The sequence below is a fragment of the Pleurodeles waltl genome, chromosome 9 (assembly GCF_031143425.1).
Source record: "Pleurodeles waltl isolate 20211129_DDA chromosome 9, aPleWal1.hap1.20221129, whole genome shotgun sequence".
NCBI classification, from domain to species: domain Eukaryota; kingdom Metazoa; phylum Chordata; class Amphibia; order Caudata; family Salamandridae; genus Pleurodeles; species Pleurodeles waltl.
In genome coordinates this window covers 1,138,860,054-1,138,876,961 of record NC_090448.1, presented here as the reverse complement: position 1 = coordinate 1,138,876,961, position 16,908 = coordinate 1,138,860,054, and the positions used below count along the sequence as shown (strand labels likewise).

The window sequence follows — 16,908 nt, the reverse complement described above, 5'->3', positions numbered from 1 at the left end:
AAGAAATCGCTATTACTGAATCGCAAATGTGATACATGGCCCTTTGCGAGTCGGTAATAGCGATTTCTTAAAAATCGCTATTACCGAATCACAATGGGCCGTGATGATACATCTGGCCCTTGGTCTCGCTTACAGCATCCTTCTTTAATGTAAGAACATTTCTCACTTTCTGGGGTTCATAAAGTCCCTAGGACTGTTTCTAAAAACGTGATAAATTCCCAGGAGTACTATTCATCTTGTCCTTCATCAATGCCCTTTCCAGAGAAGACATCCCGCTCGTCATTGTCAATGTCCTCAAGGCATCTTCCTGGAAGCTCTCAAGACAGGCTAGATCCTCCCACTCTTAAAGAAACCTACACTGGACCCTGATGACTTCACCAACTACTGGCCCATCACTCACCTACCATTCAGATGAAAGATCACTGAAAAAGCAGTCCATGCACAACTTCAAGATCACATCAACAGCAACCATCTCCTGCACAACTACCAACCTGGCATCAGATGATGCTGCAGCATGGAGACAGCTACATTACAAAATATAGACAACATGCTCCTGACCACAAATAAAGATGACTCATCAACAGTTTCGGCAAAACAAGATGACTGTAGTCGCAGCACCATGAGTGCTCTCATTTGTGAGCTCTTTTTCCATCAGAGATACTGTTACTGTACAAATTGTTGACTTAATCTGAAGCATCTTAAAAAATACAACAATTCCTACTTGCATATTTTACATTTCTTTAGGGATTTAAGACTCTTCATTTGGATTTTCAATTAACACAATTTTCCCTGATTTCAATTTGTTAAACAATACCCTTATCACTGTAGCATATCTCGATTTTCTTTGTTATGCCTGGTCAATGATAAGGCCTGTACTTCTGTCAGTTGTCCGTTTCCCTTGCATTTGGTGTGTTGACGATTGACTACTGTGACATATAGAAAAATATCTCTGAACTGGAACTACAATGATTTAAGTAATCTAATATAAAAGCCCTGAAAAATCAGGATATCCTTTGAAACATGTATGAGCAAAGAAAACACAGAGGCACACAGCCAAAACACACTCGGGTAAAGACATGCAGGCATGCATCCACAAAACAAGGACAGTTGAAATCCAAAAGGTGTAGATGGGTGGATCAATAATTGATGGGAGGGTAGGGTGGTTAAACAGATAGAACAGATGGGTACAGGTGGATGGATGTATTCTAACCTGGCTAGCCCTCATTACAATGGCCTTTTAGCAGTGTTTAAGGCAGAAAGATGAGGTTCAGTCGAAAATGATATTATCGCATGTTAATACTGTATTTTTCCCAGGGACAAATCATCCAAATTGAACATGCAGAATTCTAAATCAGGAGAAAGGCCTGAAACTACAGGTTCACACATGGAAACTGGTGCACTAGCTCCAGTCACAGCCCTATAACATAGTGGCTTATAGGGAAAAAGTTATAATTCTTTGGTGGTCCCACACATAGTCAGTGCTTAATTTGAGCTGGTGGTTGCTGGTGGAGCCCACTGGTGTTCATTTTTAATAGCTGGCACTTATTTTTCCTCATTGGACATTTACAGAGAGCAAGAGAGGAAAAAACACAGAGTTGAAAGAAGGAGGAAGAGATACATGGGAGAATCATCACAAAGGAAGAAAGCAGGGTCCCGCAAGAGTGAGTTAAAGGAGGAGGCAGTGCTCGGTAGTGGATTAAAGAGGCATGAGGTGGAATCAACACTACGTAACATTGGTGTTCGATGCACCAACATCTAATAGCACTGGTGAATGCTTCTGAGGACATCCTTGGCCACCAGCACTCCTTCTTTTATAATGTAAGTACAGCACCTAGTAATACTAATATACACGGTATCTGTCATATTACCACCACCAGTATTACCAGACTGATAATGAAGCGCTTGGTGTATTTCCCATCGTAACTCACCTTCAGGGTCAAGAAGTTGGGTGATCCCCAGCTGTCTTTCTGCCACATTGAAAGCGTTCTCCAGGTTGTGCCGGGCATTTGATTTCTTCAGCTTCTCAAAATCTATCAGATCTGGTCTGAAAATGACAAGGATTTAAAAAGAAGGGTGATCTGTGTGAACCAAGGCTGTAGTAAGATACATTTGTAATAACTTGTTCACCCAATACAGGATTCTGAAACAAATTAATAGGAGATCTGATCTTGTGCACATGTTTCTCCCAAGTACAAAGCACATTTAAGCAAATGCACAAAAATATGGGAAAACTGTGTAGCAACATCTCAAAATGTGAACACCAAATATGCATTTCATGCTTATGTTCACATTTGGGGCCCGATGTGGTATGGCACTTGCACATGGTCTGCCAAAAGGGGAGCACAGCCACTGTGAAAATAAATACTTGCAAATTGTGAGAAATTCTTAGAATGAACCCTTTTAGTTCTCACTTTCTGCCTCTCGTCCCCCTGGTGTGCATAGAAGACCAATGCATAGCAGGTGGGCATCACTTCACCTCTTGAATATTCGAGAGCTAGAAGGCTGATTTTACCATCAAAATGTGCAAGTTCCCTTTGTAAGTGGGGGGCTTGCAGCTTAGAAGAATTTGGGGGTGATTCTGACCCCGGCGGTCTTAGACCGCCGGGGCCAGGGTCGGCGGGAGCACCGCCGACAGGCCGGCGGTGCCCCGCAGGGCATTCTGACCGCGGCGCTTTGGCCGCGGTCAGTGCAGGAAAACCGGCGGTCTCCCGCCGGTTTTCCGTTGCCCCTAAGAATCCTCCAAGGCGGCGCAGCTCGCTGCGCCGCCGAGGGGATTCTGACCCCCCCTACCGCCATCCTGTTCATGGCGGGAAAGCCGCCATGAACAGGATGGCGGTAGGGGGGGTCGCGGGGCCCCTGGGGGCCCCTGCCGTGCCCATGCCAATGGCATGGGCACGGCAGGGGCCCCCGTAAGAGGGCCCCGCAAAGTATTTCAGTGTCTGCCTTGCAGACACTGAAATACGCGACGGGTGCCACTGCACCCGTCGCACCTTCCCACTCCGCCGGCTCGATTACGAGCCGGCATCCTCGTGGGAAGGGAGTTTTTCCCTGGGCTGGCGGGCGGTCTTTTGGAGACCGCCCGCCAGCCCAGGGAAAAACTCATAATACCCTCCGCGGTCTTCTGACTGCGGAGCGGTATAATGGAGGGCGGAATTCTGGCGGGCGGCCTCCGTCAGAATCAGAATCGCCCCCTTTATGTGGTGCAAATTTTTGATGCACATTGTTGCATTTATCTTTCTGAATTGTTTGCTTCTTCTCTAGAAGTTAGTAGAGCTAGAGATGCCTCTTACGATGATGTAGATGACCTTTAGTACACACAGGAACCGGACTATCCAGCTGTGCTATCTAGTCTAAAAAGAGCAAATATAAAATAGTTCATCAACCCAAAGAGACCGGATAATTCCTTTCCCATTCATTTTAGAAGTCATATAATTCTAAGTTCACAAATTCACCAAGTCGTGTCCCTCTCATAACAATTGGCCCAGTTAATAGTGATATGTGTGGTAATTCCTGTTACCGTACATATCTCAAGAGTTACAAACACAGCATACCTGCAGTTTTCCACACAATACATTTGGGTGTGTCAACCCGCGGAAATTTATAGATTGGAAAATGCCTAATAATTATCAGGACATGCAGAATGTTGAGGTGTTAAGAACCAAAATCTGCATGTTATTCCCCCTTTTCCAGGAAAACTCCTATTAAAGAGTTATTCATCGAGTCAGATATATTCCAAACTATCAGAGTTGGAATTTATCGGGTCTGATAAATATTGGCCCAAACACCAGGCCACTCATAATGAGGGCCCTGGATTCTTCCCTCTCTCCATCTTTTCTCCTCACATATCCTCAAGGTTAACAAATTACTTAACTTTTTTGTATTCAGTTCTGGTGTTTTTCGGTCATTTTATATTGCATGTTTGTTGTTGTCCCTCATTCATGCGGAGTTTCTGTGAGACAGTCTTTGAAAAAATGGATTCAACAACTATAGTACAAATTGTTTTGACACCAAGTAATTTTCGTGCATGATCCAGCACATCTTCAAGGGTGCCGCGCAATATTTCTGATTATCTTCGAGTTTTGACTTTGAATACAATAGCAAAGAAGGGCCATGTGTTCCTTTGTTTTGCAGATCTTAGCAGTGCTTTTGATTTGGTGAATCATGCTAAATTGTGGAAAGTTTTAACAGATATGGGTGCGCCCTCAGATATAGTAAGCTTCTTGGCGCAACTATACAATCATCTAATAGCACGGGTGAGATATGGAAGCAATGGTGAGTGTACCCCAGGTTTTAGGATAGGAAGAGGAATATGCCAAGGTTGTGTTTTGGCGCCTCTCCTATTTTCCCTTTACATAAATGGAGTAGATGCCCACCTAAAAAATATAGAAATTGATAGCCCTAAAATAGGAGAATGTTCTATCCCAATTCTTTTATACGCAGATGATGCAGTACTGCTGTCACGAACTGCAAATGGGTTGCAGCGGTTAATTGAGGGCTTTGTGGAATTTATGGAGGAAAGAGATATGATGTTGAATATGAGCAAAACAGTGGTAATGACTTGTGGACAGGGAAAGGCCAGGAAGAAAACATACTTTATTAAGGGCCATAAATGTGAAGAGGTGAATGGATTTACATACTTGGGTATACAATTTTCTAATATGGGTCATTGGAAACAACACAGAGAAATTATTAAGATGAAGTATATTAGGACAACTGAGGCTGTCTTTAGATTTTCCCAAAAAATTGGTAATTAACCCCTAAGGGAAATGCTGCAAATTTACAAATGCAAATCAATCAGCAGCATCACATATGGTTCTGCCCCTTTTTAACAGATTACTTGCAGTCCCAAATACCACCTCCACATACATGGTACATAAGGAACTGGGCAGCCCTTACGTGGAAGATCTAATATATATTAATGCGTTGTCGGCTTGGCATGGTATTTGGTCAAAAGAAGGGGCGCATTTTACCCAAAAGATTATTAAAGATTGTCTTACATTAGAATATTGGGATAGAATCCCATGGTTCATGCATTTAAAAGATCTGTTGAAAGGTATAAATCTAACACCAAATTTGGACAACCCAGGCATAGTCCTCCAATTTAGTAAGAAAGAATTGAAAAACCAATTAATGGCATGGAGGGTTAGTGATAGAGAAAATAGAGAATGCATGAAATCAACAGTAGCACTCTATATGATCGAAAACAACGAGGTAATACCAAATTACTTACTGACAGTTGTAAACACTCAGCATAGATTTTATCTGACCCGATTACGTTTCAGAATGTTGCACTTTTTGGTAGCCTTCCCAAAGGTGAGGATTTGGAGTAAAAGCCTACCGAAGTGCCCCTGTGTGGGACAATTTGCACAATCTACAATGCACTTTATTATATCTTGTAAATTTTATCATGACATTAGGAAACAATTTTTAAAACCACTATTTATTATTAACAAGTTATTTTATTGCAGAGAAGCTTTTAACTACTTATCTAAATTGGATACCAATGAGAAATGTGAAGCAGTGATAACATTTATCCTACATGCAATAGAACAGAGGAAAAAGTTGTCTTATCTAGAAAAACTCCGATATGAGAATGAATAACCACCTAATTTGTTGCAGCAAGGTTTTTATTTATTTATTTACTAGTAATGTATCTTGAAGTATTTTATTGTATAACCTTCTTATTTTAAAGAGATTGTTTATCTTTTATGGAGTAAAATCCGAATAAAGATTGTTTTGAAATTTGAAATTTGACTTTGAATATGAATGATCAAAGAGTGGAAAACATTTTGGGAACTTTGCACCCACACACATTGGTGCTGATTCACAAAAAGACAAGTATGGGAAGTAGTAATACAATAGTACTCTTACTATTCTTACATGCCTTAGTAAAATGTCCAGCTCGCTACTGCTAAAGGTGTAAGAGGGCCCAACCTTTTATGTTTGTACTAATTGTATATGAATATTTCCTGAATAGTCCTATTGTATTCCCATGGAAAACGTTTTGGGGCATGTACTGGTATGTAAGAGTATGTAAAAGACTCCTACAGAAACACGGATTTATGTATTTCAAAATGCTGTTGAGGAAACGACCACATGTGCTCTGATGCGGTGCCCATGCAGACCAGAAGACTGCACTTGTACACCAAATTCCAAATGTTTTTGTGAAATTTATCCAGATTATTACGAAAAACACACAGAATCGGCAATGAAAATTATCTTATGTGAATCTGTCATACACTTATTCATTGAGGTTATCACAAAAGCCTGAGTGAAGCTTACTATTTGGTGAGTTAATGAGCTCATCTCTAGGTCCCATGGTCCAAATATTGTCATCCCTGAAGTGTTAGGATGTATTCACCTAAACAGCTATCTTTCAGTATGGTCCTGTTAATCCCACACTTATAAGGATCGAAAGTGGTCAAAGGGGGTTGATAAAAAAATAACATAAGTTGTTTTATTGAAGCATCTCTTATTGATCCCCCTGGTGTCTTCCTACATTTAGCAATAGTGGACTCATGCAATAATCTGAGTTTTGCCTTAAGAGTGGCTCATGTGAGATGCAATGAAATTTAAGATACAGCACCCAAGTTTTCAACACAAAAATGGTCATGTTCACATTTGGTTTACATATATTTGCACATATACAATTTTTCTTACCTATGCCTGTGTATAAGTGCATTAAATGCCAGACCATCCTTCCAGCAAGACGTGAAGTTGGTAACATTAACTTGTGGATAGCTATAAAAATATCAAAAGAACATTAATGTACACACGGGTGCATTCTACACAGACACAAACACACATATCTATGTGCATTAAACAACAATAGTGTCTTATTTTAAGTTCAGTATTGGTTTAAAAATCCTTAATTCTTTGGAATGGATCAATCCCTTGAGCATTGCCCATTCTAGGGAATGCAAAACTTGATAAAACACAAACAAAATAAAATAGTAATCAAATAATAGGTAAACATGCATTTTGGCTTGTGGTTTAACATATCAGTAAAACTTAGAAATGTTTATAGAAACACAGCAGTTTACTCTGCTTCCGACACACTAATCAGGCAGTCTTTGTTTTCTAAACAAGGCAAACCCTTTGAATAATGAAGATTAAATGTAATTGTACATTTTGTTAATTTATTGCTGTAGCTGTAAAAAAATAAACAAATCACCAACATTCAGTGCAATCAAGAGGTAAGGTGTCTTGGAGTATGCCACAACATATAAAAAATCAAAAAGATCATAATTCGGTGCAACTTAATCAGCCATCCCTTCATAACAGATAAACAAGCTCTGAAGATTCAGAGTATTAACTAGCCATTGCTAAGTGAACACTTCACAGGCCAGCTGCAAAACCCCTAATTACAGCATCCAAACTACACATTTTAAACAGTAAAAATCATTCACTTTAGCTCAACATACTGACTAACATAGATAGACATGCTTGTATTATTTTTGCTTAAAGTTGCAGATAATCACATTGTTTAGTGCAGAATTCAGCTAACTACTGTCAATAAGAACCGTACCTGGCAAATAAAGTAATATCAAAAAATGCATAATGTGAAATGTGCATTGCACTTCACTACTGTAATCTCAGGATTCTGATGACATTTGCAAACAACTTGGCATTCAGCCTTTTGATTTATTCTCTGTCAAGGAACCACATTTTACAGTCACTTACGGTAAGCAATCTGGTTAACAGATCTTAGCGTTACAATCCAAAATCTAAAATCACTTGTATCATTAACTTTTTATTAGCTATGGAACCAAGTAAATTAGCTATATAGCCTTTAATGCACATGGTACTGTAATAGGTAAGGCAAGTCCCAGCAGCAGATCCCTTGTGCAATTCCATGTAATATTATTTGGAGAAAGTAATTAAAAGCTATTTTAAACAGCACCACATACTAATTTCCTAAGGGGTAGCTTACCCTGCAGTTTTCATCTGACACCAGAGAAGCAATGCATCTTTAGCCGAGCGTGTTTCATGACCTTCTTGTGTCTGAACAATAATGTCTTGTATCTAAAAATGTAAACAAAGTTGGTGAAAAACAAATGTATATGTGTGTGTGTGAGAAATTTGTCTTTGTTGATTACCACACATGTTGCTATAGCAAGGCTTGGGAACACGTTAATGTCTTAGATCTCTACATAAGTTGGATGGATAGCATAGACTACACATTTCTTTAATGAAATACACCTTTCGTCAATAAAATATATATTTACTTCCATTTCAAGAGTTGATTAGGAAGGTGACAAATCTACAGTGACAGAATTTAACAAACTAGGGTCACACCACCTACCTCAAGAGAATGACAATAGTGGTGCCAGGGGTGTTTCCAAATATCTTCCCTGAGAATCTAGGATGTGTCCCTTCTGGCTTCACTGCTTTATCAACATTTAATTTTGCATGCCCTAATCTGAGCCTGTGTCTTTTGTACGTCCTTTAAGCCACCACATCTATATGTTCATTTCCAACTGTATACAAAGATCCATGGTTTTCAATGGCATGATTTCCCAAAATTATTTAATCAATAAGGGGGTTATTCCAACTTTGGAGGAGGTGGTAATCCGTCCCAAATGTGACGGATTTACCACCAGCCGTATTACGAGTTCCATAGGATATAATGGACTCGTAATACGGCTGGTGGTATATCCGTCACTTTACCGTCACTTTTGGGACGGATTACCACTTCCTCCAAAGTTGGAATAACCCCCTAAGTCTGTTTTCACCCTCTGAACAATACGTTTGTATTTTCCATTAAATCAGATAATCCTGCCTCTGCACTCTCTGTCACAATAATTTGTCTACAAAGTTTGTTTTCATGTCTGTGCTATTGTTAAGATTGGCTGGATAGCACAGGTGTCTTTAAGACCTATTATTACCAATGTACTATACACTGAGTTAGAAGAACATTACTCTTTCACTTTATGCTATTCGTTTTTTGGTGTATCATTCCAACTCTTACAGAGTATGTGCATTGCAATACACAAGGGACTATTTTACATCTCAAAACTAAGTCACATATTAAATTCTTTATCTCATAAACACAGAGCATACAAAAAGCTATCTTTTTTTTTTTTTGAAGCCTGATTGTATAATGCGCTAGTCATGCCTGAAACTGTAAGCTAGTCCTATTGGTTTTGCCAATACTTACTCTTTTTTGTTGGTTTTCACTCTCCTACTTGTGTTCTTTGCCACCATCTCTTTATACAAATTACCTTTCCCACCCTCCTGAAATTCCTTTTTTTTTATTTTCACTCTCCTCCCGGGTTCCGTGAGCATCAAAATGGGTTCTACTCCTTTTTACATAGTAAAGAATCACAGACAATGACATTTCTTTGCAATTTAGACTTTTCTAAAGTTTGGAATCATTCCCATTGTATGGGCTGTCTCTGTCACCCTTCTCAGATTAAACAATTTAGGGCCTGATTATGAGCTTTGCGGATGGGGTTACTCCATCACAAACCTGACAGATATCTGACCTGCCGTATTACGTTTCCAATATATCCTACTGAAATCATAATAAATCGGACGGAATCTCCGTCACGCTTGTGGCCGAGTATTCCATCCGCCAAGATCGTAATCATGTCCATATTACGGAAATTGTTATATCAGAGTACTTTTGCATATCCCTATAACGGCCCCTTCCTCTTACTTTTATTTTATGCTTCATAAGCACAGCAATTTTCACTTTGCAGTTTCTTTTTATTTAGTATACATGAACATCAATGTATCCCTCTTATGCATTTATCCACTGAACCATGATTAGGAAACAAATAATGTCTCCAGCCCCATCACTGTCATACCCAACACTGTTCATCTTTTGAAGCTGGCCCATATATACTAAATTCACTTCCAGCTATATTGAATCCTATGACTGGTGGAACAGGAGCACATTTCATATATGACATGTCAAATTTCCCCCCATCCACCCACAATTTCAGAATGGCTTACACTGAAAGCATATGAGCAATTAAACTGTGCAGCACCTAGATACGCAGTCAGTTAGTGAACACTTTATAAATGCCTTCAGTTAGTCTTGCATGGGACCTGGGCTAGGAACTGCACTTGGGCAGGAGCTAATCTTTAGTAGGAGCAGATCGCAGGTGAAACTGATCTTGACTGGAAGCCGGTTTTGGGCAGAAGTGGATCTTCACTGGGAGCTGAATTTGAGAGGGAGCTAACCTTTGGGGTTCTGGGGTGTGGATGAGCTGATTGTGAGTGGGCGCTGTTCATGAACATAAACAAATCTTGTGTGGGAGGTGGCTGTGGGCAGATGATTTTGAGTGAGAACAGAGCGTGAGTGATAAATGATGTTGGACCGGAGCTGACAGCAGTAGGGCACACATTACTGAGATCCACAACAACCAACTGTGGCTGATCGCCTCTGAATTCTTAGAACAAGATCTGGATGGGCTCACTCATCATAGACATGGATCTGTCCTATTACTACTTGCCAGTGATATGGCCCAATGACCCTTTGTTTTGATGAAGAGCTTGCTGCCAGCAAAGCATAGGATATCACAGCATGCCATACATCATGTGCTCACCTACCTGGAATCGAAGGATTATTGTCCAGATCAGACCAAGCACCAGCCTGTGATTTCCATCGACAATGTCATGGGAGCCCATGTTTTCAAGGTGAACTCTTTGCTCTCTTAAAAACTGGAGTGCTTTGTCAACATTTTCCAAGCAATGAATGCGCATCCTTCCTTTTGTTGGTTTTGGCTGAAAAACAAATCACTAAAATTGATTATTGAAATTCATGTTTATCTGGTTTCTGCATTCTCATGACTGGATATGTGTACTGACACATGCTTCCTGCCTAACTACTCACTTTTATACTTCCTCAGCTCATACATTGATCCCATTAATACCTACTGGCAATCAAGGATTCTTTTCAGGCTGGAGTTGCCTGGATTCCTGTGGTCAGTGACCAACTTGCCTTTCCATCAGAGCCACTCCAGGTATAAAAATCACGTCCTTCTAAAACTTAGTGACAGAATAATTTTCTCCTTCAGATAAAAGCCACTCTGTGTACATCTGATCCTATGAGGACTGGATATTGACTGGAACCAGCCCCCTAAACCCTATTGATCCTGGACTTCAGATAGAAGGACATTCTGATTTTGAAGGGAGCGACTGTCTTCGCCCAATACAGTAGAGTTACCTTTATAATTAGACAGGTAATCATAGTTTTTCAAGTTTATCCTGTTTGGGGAAAAGACAGATGTCAACAATCAATATTCATTGCGTAGATCAGGGAGGGGAGAGTTCCATAGGTTGACCCCTGGTCTCGATTATATGAACACAGAGACTGGGCCTTAGCAGACCTGAGGGCATCATAAGACAAGTCGAAAGTACATGGGGATGTGGCCTGATGTAAGATGCAAGCCAAGAGCAGCTGGACAAAGGAGATGCTTTTTCCTTTGTCTAGGTGGGTTCCACTGTTCTTGACCCACTTGAGAGGTTAGTAACGCAGAGCTGTGAGGTGCACACAACAAAAGGCAACCACTGCACTCACTTGGGAAATCACTGGAAAAGACACACCCACACGGAAAGCAAAATGAACAGGAAACCAAAGCTGCAAGCAAGACTGTGCCTGCAAATGGTACAAGCTAAGGGGTGCTGGGCCAAATGAATAGCTCAAATCCCATAAAGGACCTACCAAAACGAACAAGTTATAGTATGAAAATGCACAAGTGAAATGAAGAAATTTTGAGCAACAAAAATGTAATAATGAATAGTGTTTCTGAAATGTTTCTGTATTCCCACTTATAAAGCCCTATATTACAGTCCTGTGTGTGTTTGTAAATCACAATGTGGGCATGTTGGACCCAGTTTCATGGGCACCAGGGGACTCAGAGGTTACTATGCTCCAATTGCATCAACTGGGGTGTTCCCTGCTGGTGTCCTGGGGCCTCAGTAGTACTGAACCCATAACTGGATAACCAAGTACTCCTCTCCAGCACTTGACTCTCTCAGGGTAGCGAGACAGAGCAGTCCAAGGCTTACTCAAAGAGGTGAGGTGGATTTAGACGTTCAGAGCGCACCACACTACCAGCTAATAAGATCAATGTCCAGTCAGTGTTTTACTTACTAAAAAGAAAGGTACTTTAATACCCACAAAGAGAACGATATTACACATAAAATTAGGATAAACAGTGAAAATGAGATATCTCTACAACCCTCTGGGCCAGAGTTCTGACCCCAAACAGTTTTATAGCACCTAGACACTGAGCTCTATAAAAACACAGTTATAACGTAGACACACAATTAGCATTGCATATTACAGACCATGTTGCACATGGTTGCTCTCATTCGCTAGAGCCAGGATACCAATCCTTGTATTGCAATGGTGTAGTTTCAGCATATGATGTGAAGTCAAACGTTCCAGATCAGCCCCAGAACATACCACCCAAAGAAAAGAAGTGCCCTCCCATCCTTAGCAAGAACACCACTCTGGTGGCGTCAGGGATCTGATCACAGGTGCCTGATGTCTTGGCACAGTTTACTGGAGTCCCACTAGTCCAGGAGCCACTGGCTAGTTGTAGGAGGGTAGATGGCTGGCCGAGTGCCAGTACACCCTGGTACCCCCATGTGTCACAAAGAGAAAGGTAGGGGGCCTGTACCACAGGGCACTGTTCCCCAGGTACAGATGGTAAGTGGAAGTATCACAGGCTCCCACAGCACTGGGATGTGGTCTAGGCAAAGTGATCTCAACTTCAAAGACTGGAATCAAGCTTCCCTGTCTCCCACTGTCTCTGGTGATGTGCTGCAAGCTTCCTTATCTTGAGCAGCTGTTTGCAATTTCTTTGTCTTCCAAGCTGATGCTCGACAAGCCTCACAACACAGCTGGTCTTCTGCTTTCAGGCTGCTGATTGATGCCTTTGCAGAGAAAAACCCCAAGTTCAGATGTGGTGAGCAAGCTTCCTTGCCTTTACACCACATGCACACAGCTGGCTTCTGTAGATGCTTGTTAGAACTGAAGTCTTAAACAACCACTCAGGTCAGACTTGTATGCCTTCTATTTGATGGGCTGATCCAATCAGAGGGTCTGCTACTTCTGAATCCTGGGTGCCTTTCCAATCATGAGACACATGTGTGTCATGCCCACTGCGTGTGAAGGCATGCAAGGATGAGCTGCTGTCCTTCAGGACAAGCTCTTGGTATCAGCCCAGGCTATTTCCCAGAGAGGAATTTTAATTACCTCCAGACCAGAAGGCACTGACCATCATCCCTCCTAGCAGAGTTAGGGCAGCTACACACAGCTAAGAGCAAGTGTCTACCCCCAGCCCACCAGGCTTCTCCAAGGAATAGGGAGGGGCATAGGGGGGCTGGAATATCAAGCAGAACAGTTCAGCTCATGTTAAACACCATGGCTCACATCACCATTCTCCTCAAGGAAACCTATTGGCTCTCAAACACACATCCCAGGTAGACAAAGGCAAATGACCACAGGCAAAGAAGACTGCACAGACTAGATCAGGAGGGTGTCTAGTGGCCTCCCCACCAAGGGTACAAGGATACACGAATCCCTGACTATAGATTTATTGCTGCCACCACTGTCAGTCTACAGCTGCCTTGGTAGACAGGGCAGTAGCCACTCTTTGTAAAATCGGGGTGCACTATGCATTCCCCCTCGACCGCAGAGCTAAGCTTTAGGGTCCCAGTCCATGCAAACAGGGAGATCCTCAGTGAGCATGCATGTTTGTTATGTTCACTGAGATAGGGATCCAGTAACCATACAGCAACCTTTAAGTGATTCGCCAGTAGATCACCATAAAGCAGGGGAAGCACGCTCTCCAGAGACATGCAGAAGATTTACCGTCCCAACAGGGCAGCAATCAAATGCAATTTTTTCAAGTTAGTGCATAAACTCCGGACATCACAGTTTGGAAACGTGGAGCGCAAGTGTTGCATTTGTTAACTCTGCAAAGAGCATGACTTCCGGTGCACGAGTCTTTCTGCGCCTGTGTGCAGGCTCCATACGGGACCAGGGCATGGTCCTGAAAGCGCACGCTCATATTAAGAGACTGTTTATTTCTGGTGAATATTTTGGTGTATCCAACCCCCTAGCAGAATAAAACACAGGGGGAGATATTCTAGCAAGGCAGATTGTCCTTGGTCAAGATGGAAGGGCCAGGAAAGCAGCCTTGCATAACGCAGGGAACAAACACAAATTCAGAGCTTTGTGTGTGTTCACAGGCGTTCTGCACAGTCATTCCCAATCTGGAAATTCACCTAAAATTGCTCCAAAAATCGGTTGGGGTAAGTTTGTTTCCAGGGTGATAAAGTGAAGTGAACATTCCCAACATTTACGGAAGAGTAGAGGTGAGGAGTTTTTCTGCTAAACAAAAATCAGCAGCAATTATTCCAGCTGGTTATCTGCAAGAATAAGTTGAAGAATGCGTGAAATAACCACTGGCATATATTTCCATAACTACTCTAATGTTTAGTACCCAGAACGTAAACAAAGTGCCAATCTTAGGAGCAAACCTACAACTTGTAGATTTGAATCTTTTACAAAAAGTTACCTCCTCGACCATCTTCCTCGCCCCAGTCCTTACGAAGTCTGGTTGAATCAGCAACTCTGTAGTTATGGTTAAGTCATAGTTTTCATTGAAAAGCCATTTTTTGACCAGTCATAATTTTCTTTGAAAAACCATTTTTGGGGCAGTCAGTTTCTTCCTTGATTTACACAAACTTGGTTGAGGGGACAGCAGAAAAAAATATGCTTTACCCTGTCCATTTCCCTACCTGTTGTAGCACCTAAGGAACCTTCTTAGGTTCTGCATTTTATGGAACTACCAGCATACAAAGTGGTGGGTGGTATACTGACATCAGCTAGGATTGCTTTGAGCATTCCATCCACCTTTTGTGTCCCAGCCAGGTTCCCTTGGTGAGACTGTCATGCCCTGAAGTGGTCATGTAGGTCACTATTCCACAGGAACAAACAGCACCTCACAGGCAGAAACCAGCCTGGGGCTTCTTGTTTTCTCCTTTAGAGAAAACTTGGTCTAGCACTTTGGGCTGTGCTGTTCATATGGGAGCTGGGCCAAGCCTAATTTGCATACAGTTGGTCTCCATTTATAGTGACAAAGTGAGCAAATAAACACAGGCTTCCCAGAGTGATAACAAGTGGGTAAAACTAAGTCAAACATTTTCACTATCAATGTCATGTTTATATATGACTATCCCCTACTCCTGGCCTTTGTGAATCTTAGGCTTTAATAACTTTTTTTTTACTGTTTCTCATTCTTACACATTAACAAATTTGCCTTCTTTTGTGTGCACAGGTGAGGCATGGTTGCCCCATCCTAAGTGCTCATCACATCTCCAGAATGTTGGCAAAACGCAATCTTCTCTCAGCAAGTCCTCACCCGGTTCAATGTTCCCGGCCACCTTTAGTCCTAAACAGACATACAGTGCTGTAGTTGTCAGGGGCAGCCGAAAACTCTCTTGACATCCTAAACTAGGATAAACTAATATAGTTAACTGGAGTGCAGCAGTAATTTATTTTGAACCAAATTGAGAAAAATGGACAATCCCTTTAACGTTATTGAGGAAAAGACAGGAACGCAGCAAAAGAGTACATCACTTAACAAATATATGGACCAAGTCCTCTGCTAATCCCAAGTAACCAAGGCCCTTCCATCACCACTCCTCGCTACTAACTGATCTGCTGGTATAACAAGATGTAGAATAATGTATTAACAGGCAACACGAGTAATTGATGTTGTTATCTCCTGTACATTGACCAAGAATACCTGTGAAAACTCAGAAGAATCACTTTCTTAACTGAACAGTGCAAAACCTCGAAACCATTGGGGCAAGCCACTTCCTTATATTTGTTGGCCAAGTAATCCAACATAGGCAACCACGTTGGAAGAAAGTTGGCCCCTCTGCCTACAAGGCTATTCAATATATTCTACAGTTGTAGCCGAATAAAGTAATAACATTTTTTGTTAGTTTACACTACCACAAATTACAAAAACAATTAGTCACTTAAGCATATTAACAACAGTCCTACACATCCTATCAAATGTAATCAAAGCTGTTGCACATTCTGAGACTCAGTTTTCATAAAACCATTCAGTTTAGCAAACTCTCTATAAAAGAATATATTAGAAAAATTGAACTGATGAAGGATTCTATTAGTAAAAAACAGTGTACCACATTGAAATAAAATAAATGTGAAGGATTCAATTTCTTCATGGCACAGTCTTCCCTTCCTTCCAAATGTTGGGGCTCCTACCCACCCAATCTCTGTTTGCGATACTGAGACTTTCCATTTCTGGACATGAAACAATGGGACCAGTGTAAACCTCCTCCTACACTGAGGGTTTGGAAGGAACTTTGGATATCCCATGAAAAGGTACATAATTTATCTTTCATCACATCTGTTGTTTGTGCACACCAACACAGCTTTTGTTTGCCCAGGTGATCAAAATTCCTTTTGCCAGCCAAGGCATCTAGAACTACTTCATAAAGACTAGGAGATCCTTTAGATATTGGCGGGTGACCCACCAGTCCCCCAAACAGGGGTTGTTTCTGAAAAACAAAAACACATAACCATGATGTACTGGGAGTTTTATCTCCACATGTGTGGGTCATTTGTATTGTGTTTACTATTCAAGACTAACAAGATTTTCCTTGCAATTGTGATCAGATCCCCAAGTCCCCTCAGCAACACTTTATCAAATGCATTTATTAACCTGGGGTGACATTCAGGTAAAAACTTAGCCCAAAAGTCTATCCTTACTTCCATGAATTCAATGAAAACAGATAGGTAGTGCCCACCCGCTCCTCTGGAGTATGTATTAAAAAGTGTGTTGGTTTTAGCCTCCAAGAGACCTGCCACAGAATGTCTTATTATTGCAGTGATAAGGGACCTACCCT

The 16,908-nt window shown here is 41.4% G+C and overlaps 1 protein-coding gene across 1 annotated transcript in view; it reads right to left on the bottom strand.

Moving 5' to 3' along the window:
• Nucleotides 1-16,908, bottom strand: part of SPTB (spectrin beta, erythrocytic) — a 194,161-nt gene that overhangs the window by 109,863 nt on the left and 67,390 nt on the right. Inside the window, exons 4-7 of the mRNA XM_069208909.1 lie at nucleotides 10,561-10,734; nucleotides 7,934-8,025; nucleotides 6,661-6,741; nucleotides 1,929-2,044 (exon numbers count right to left, since the gene is read on the bottom strand). Coding sequence (XP_069065010.1) covers nucleotides 1,929-2,044; nucleotides 6,661-6,741; nucleotides 7,934-8,025; nucleotides 10,561-10,734 — 463 coding nt within the window. The remainder of the gene's footprint in view (nucleotides 1-1,928; nucleotides 2,045-6,660; nucleotides 6,742-7,933; nucleotides 8,026-10,560; nucleotides 10,735-16,908) is intronic.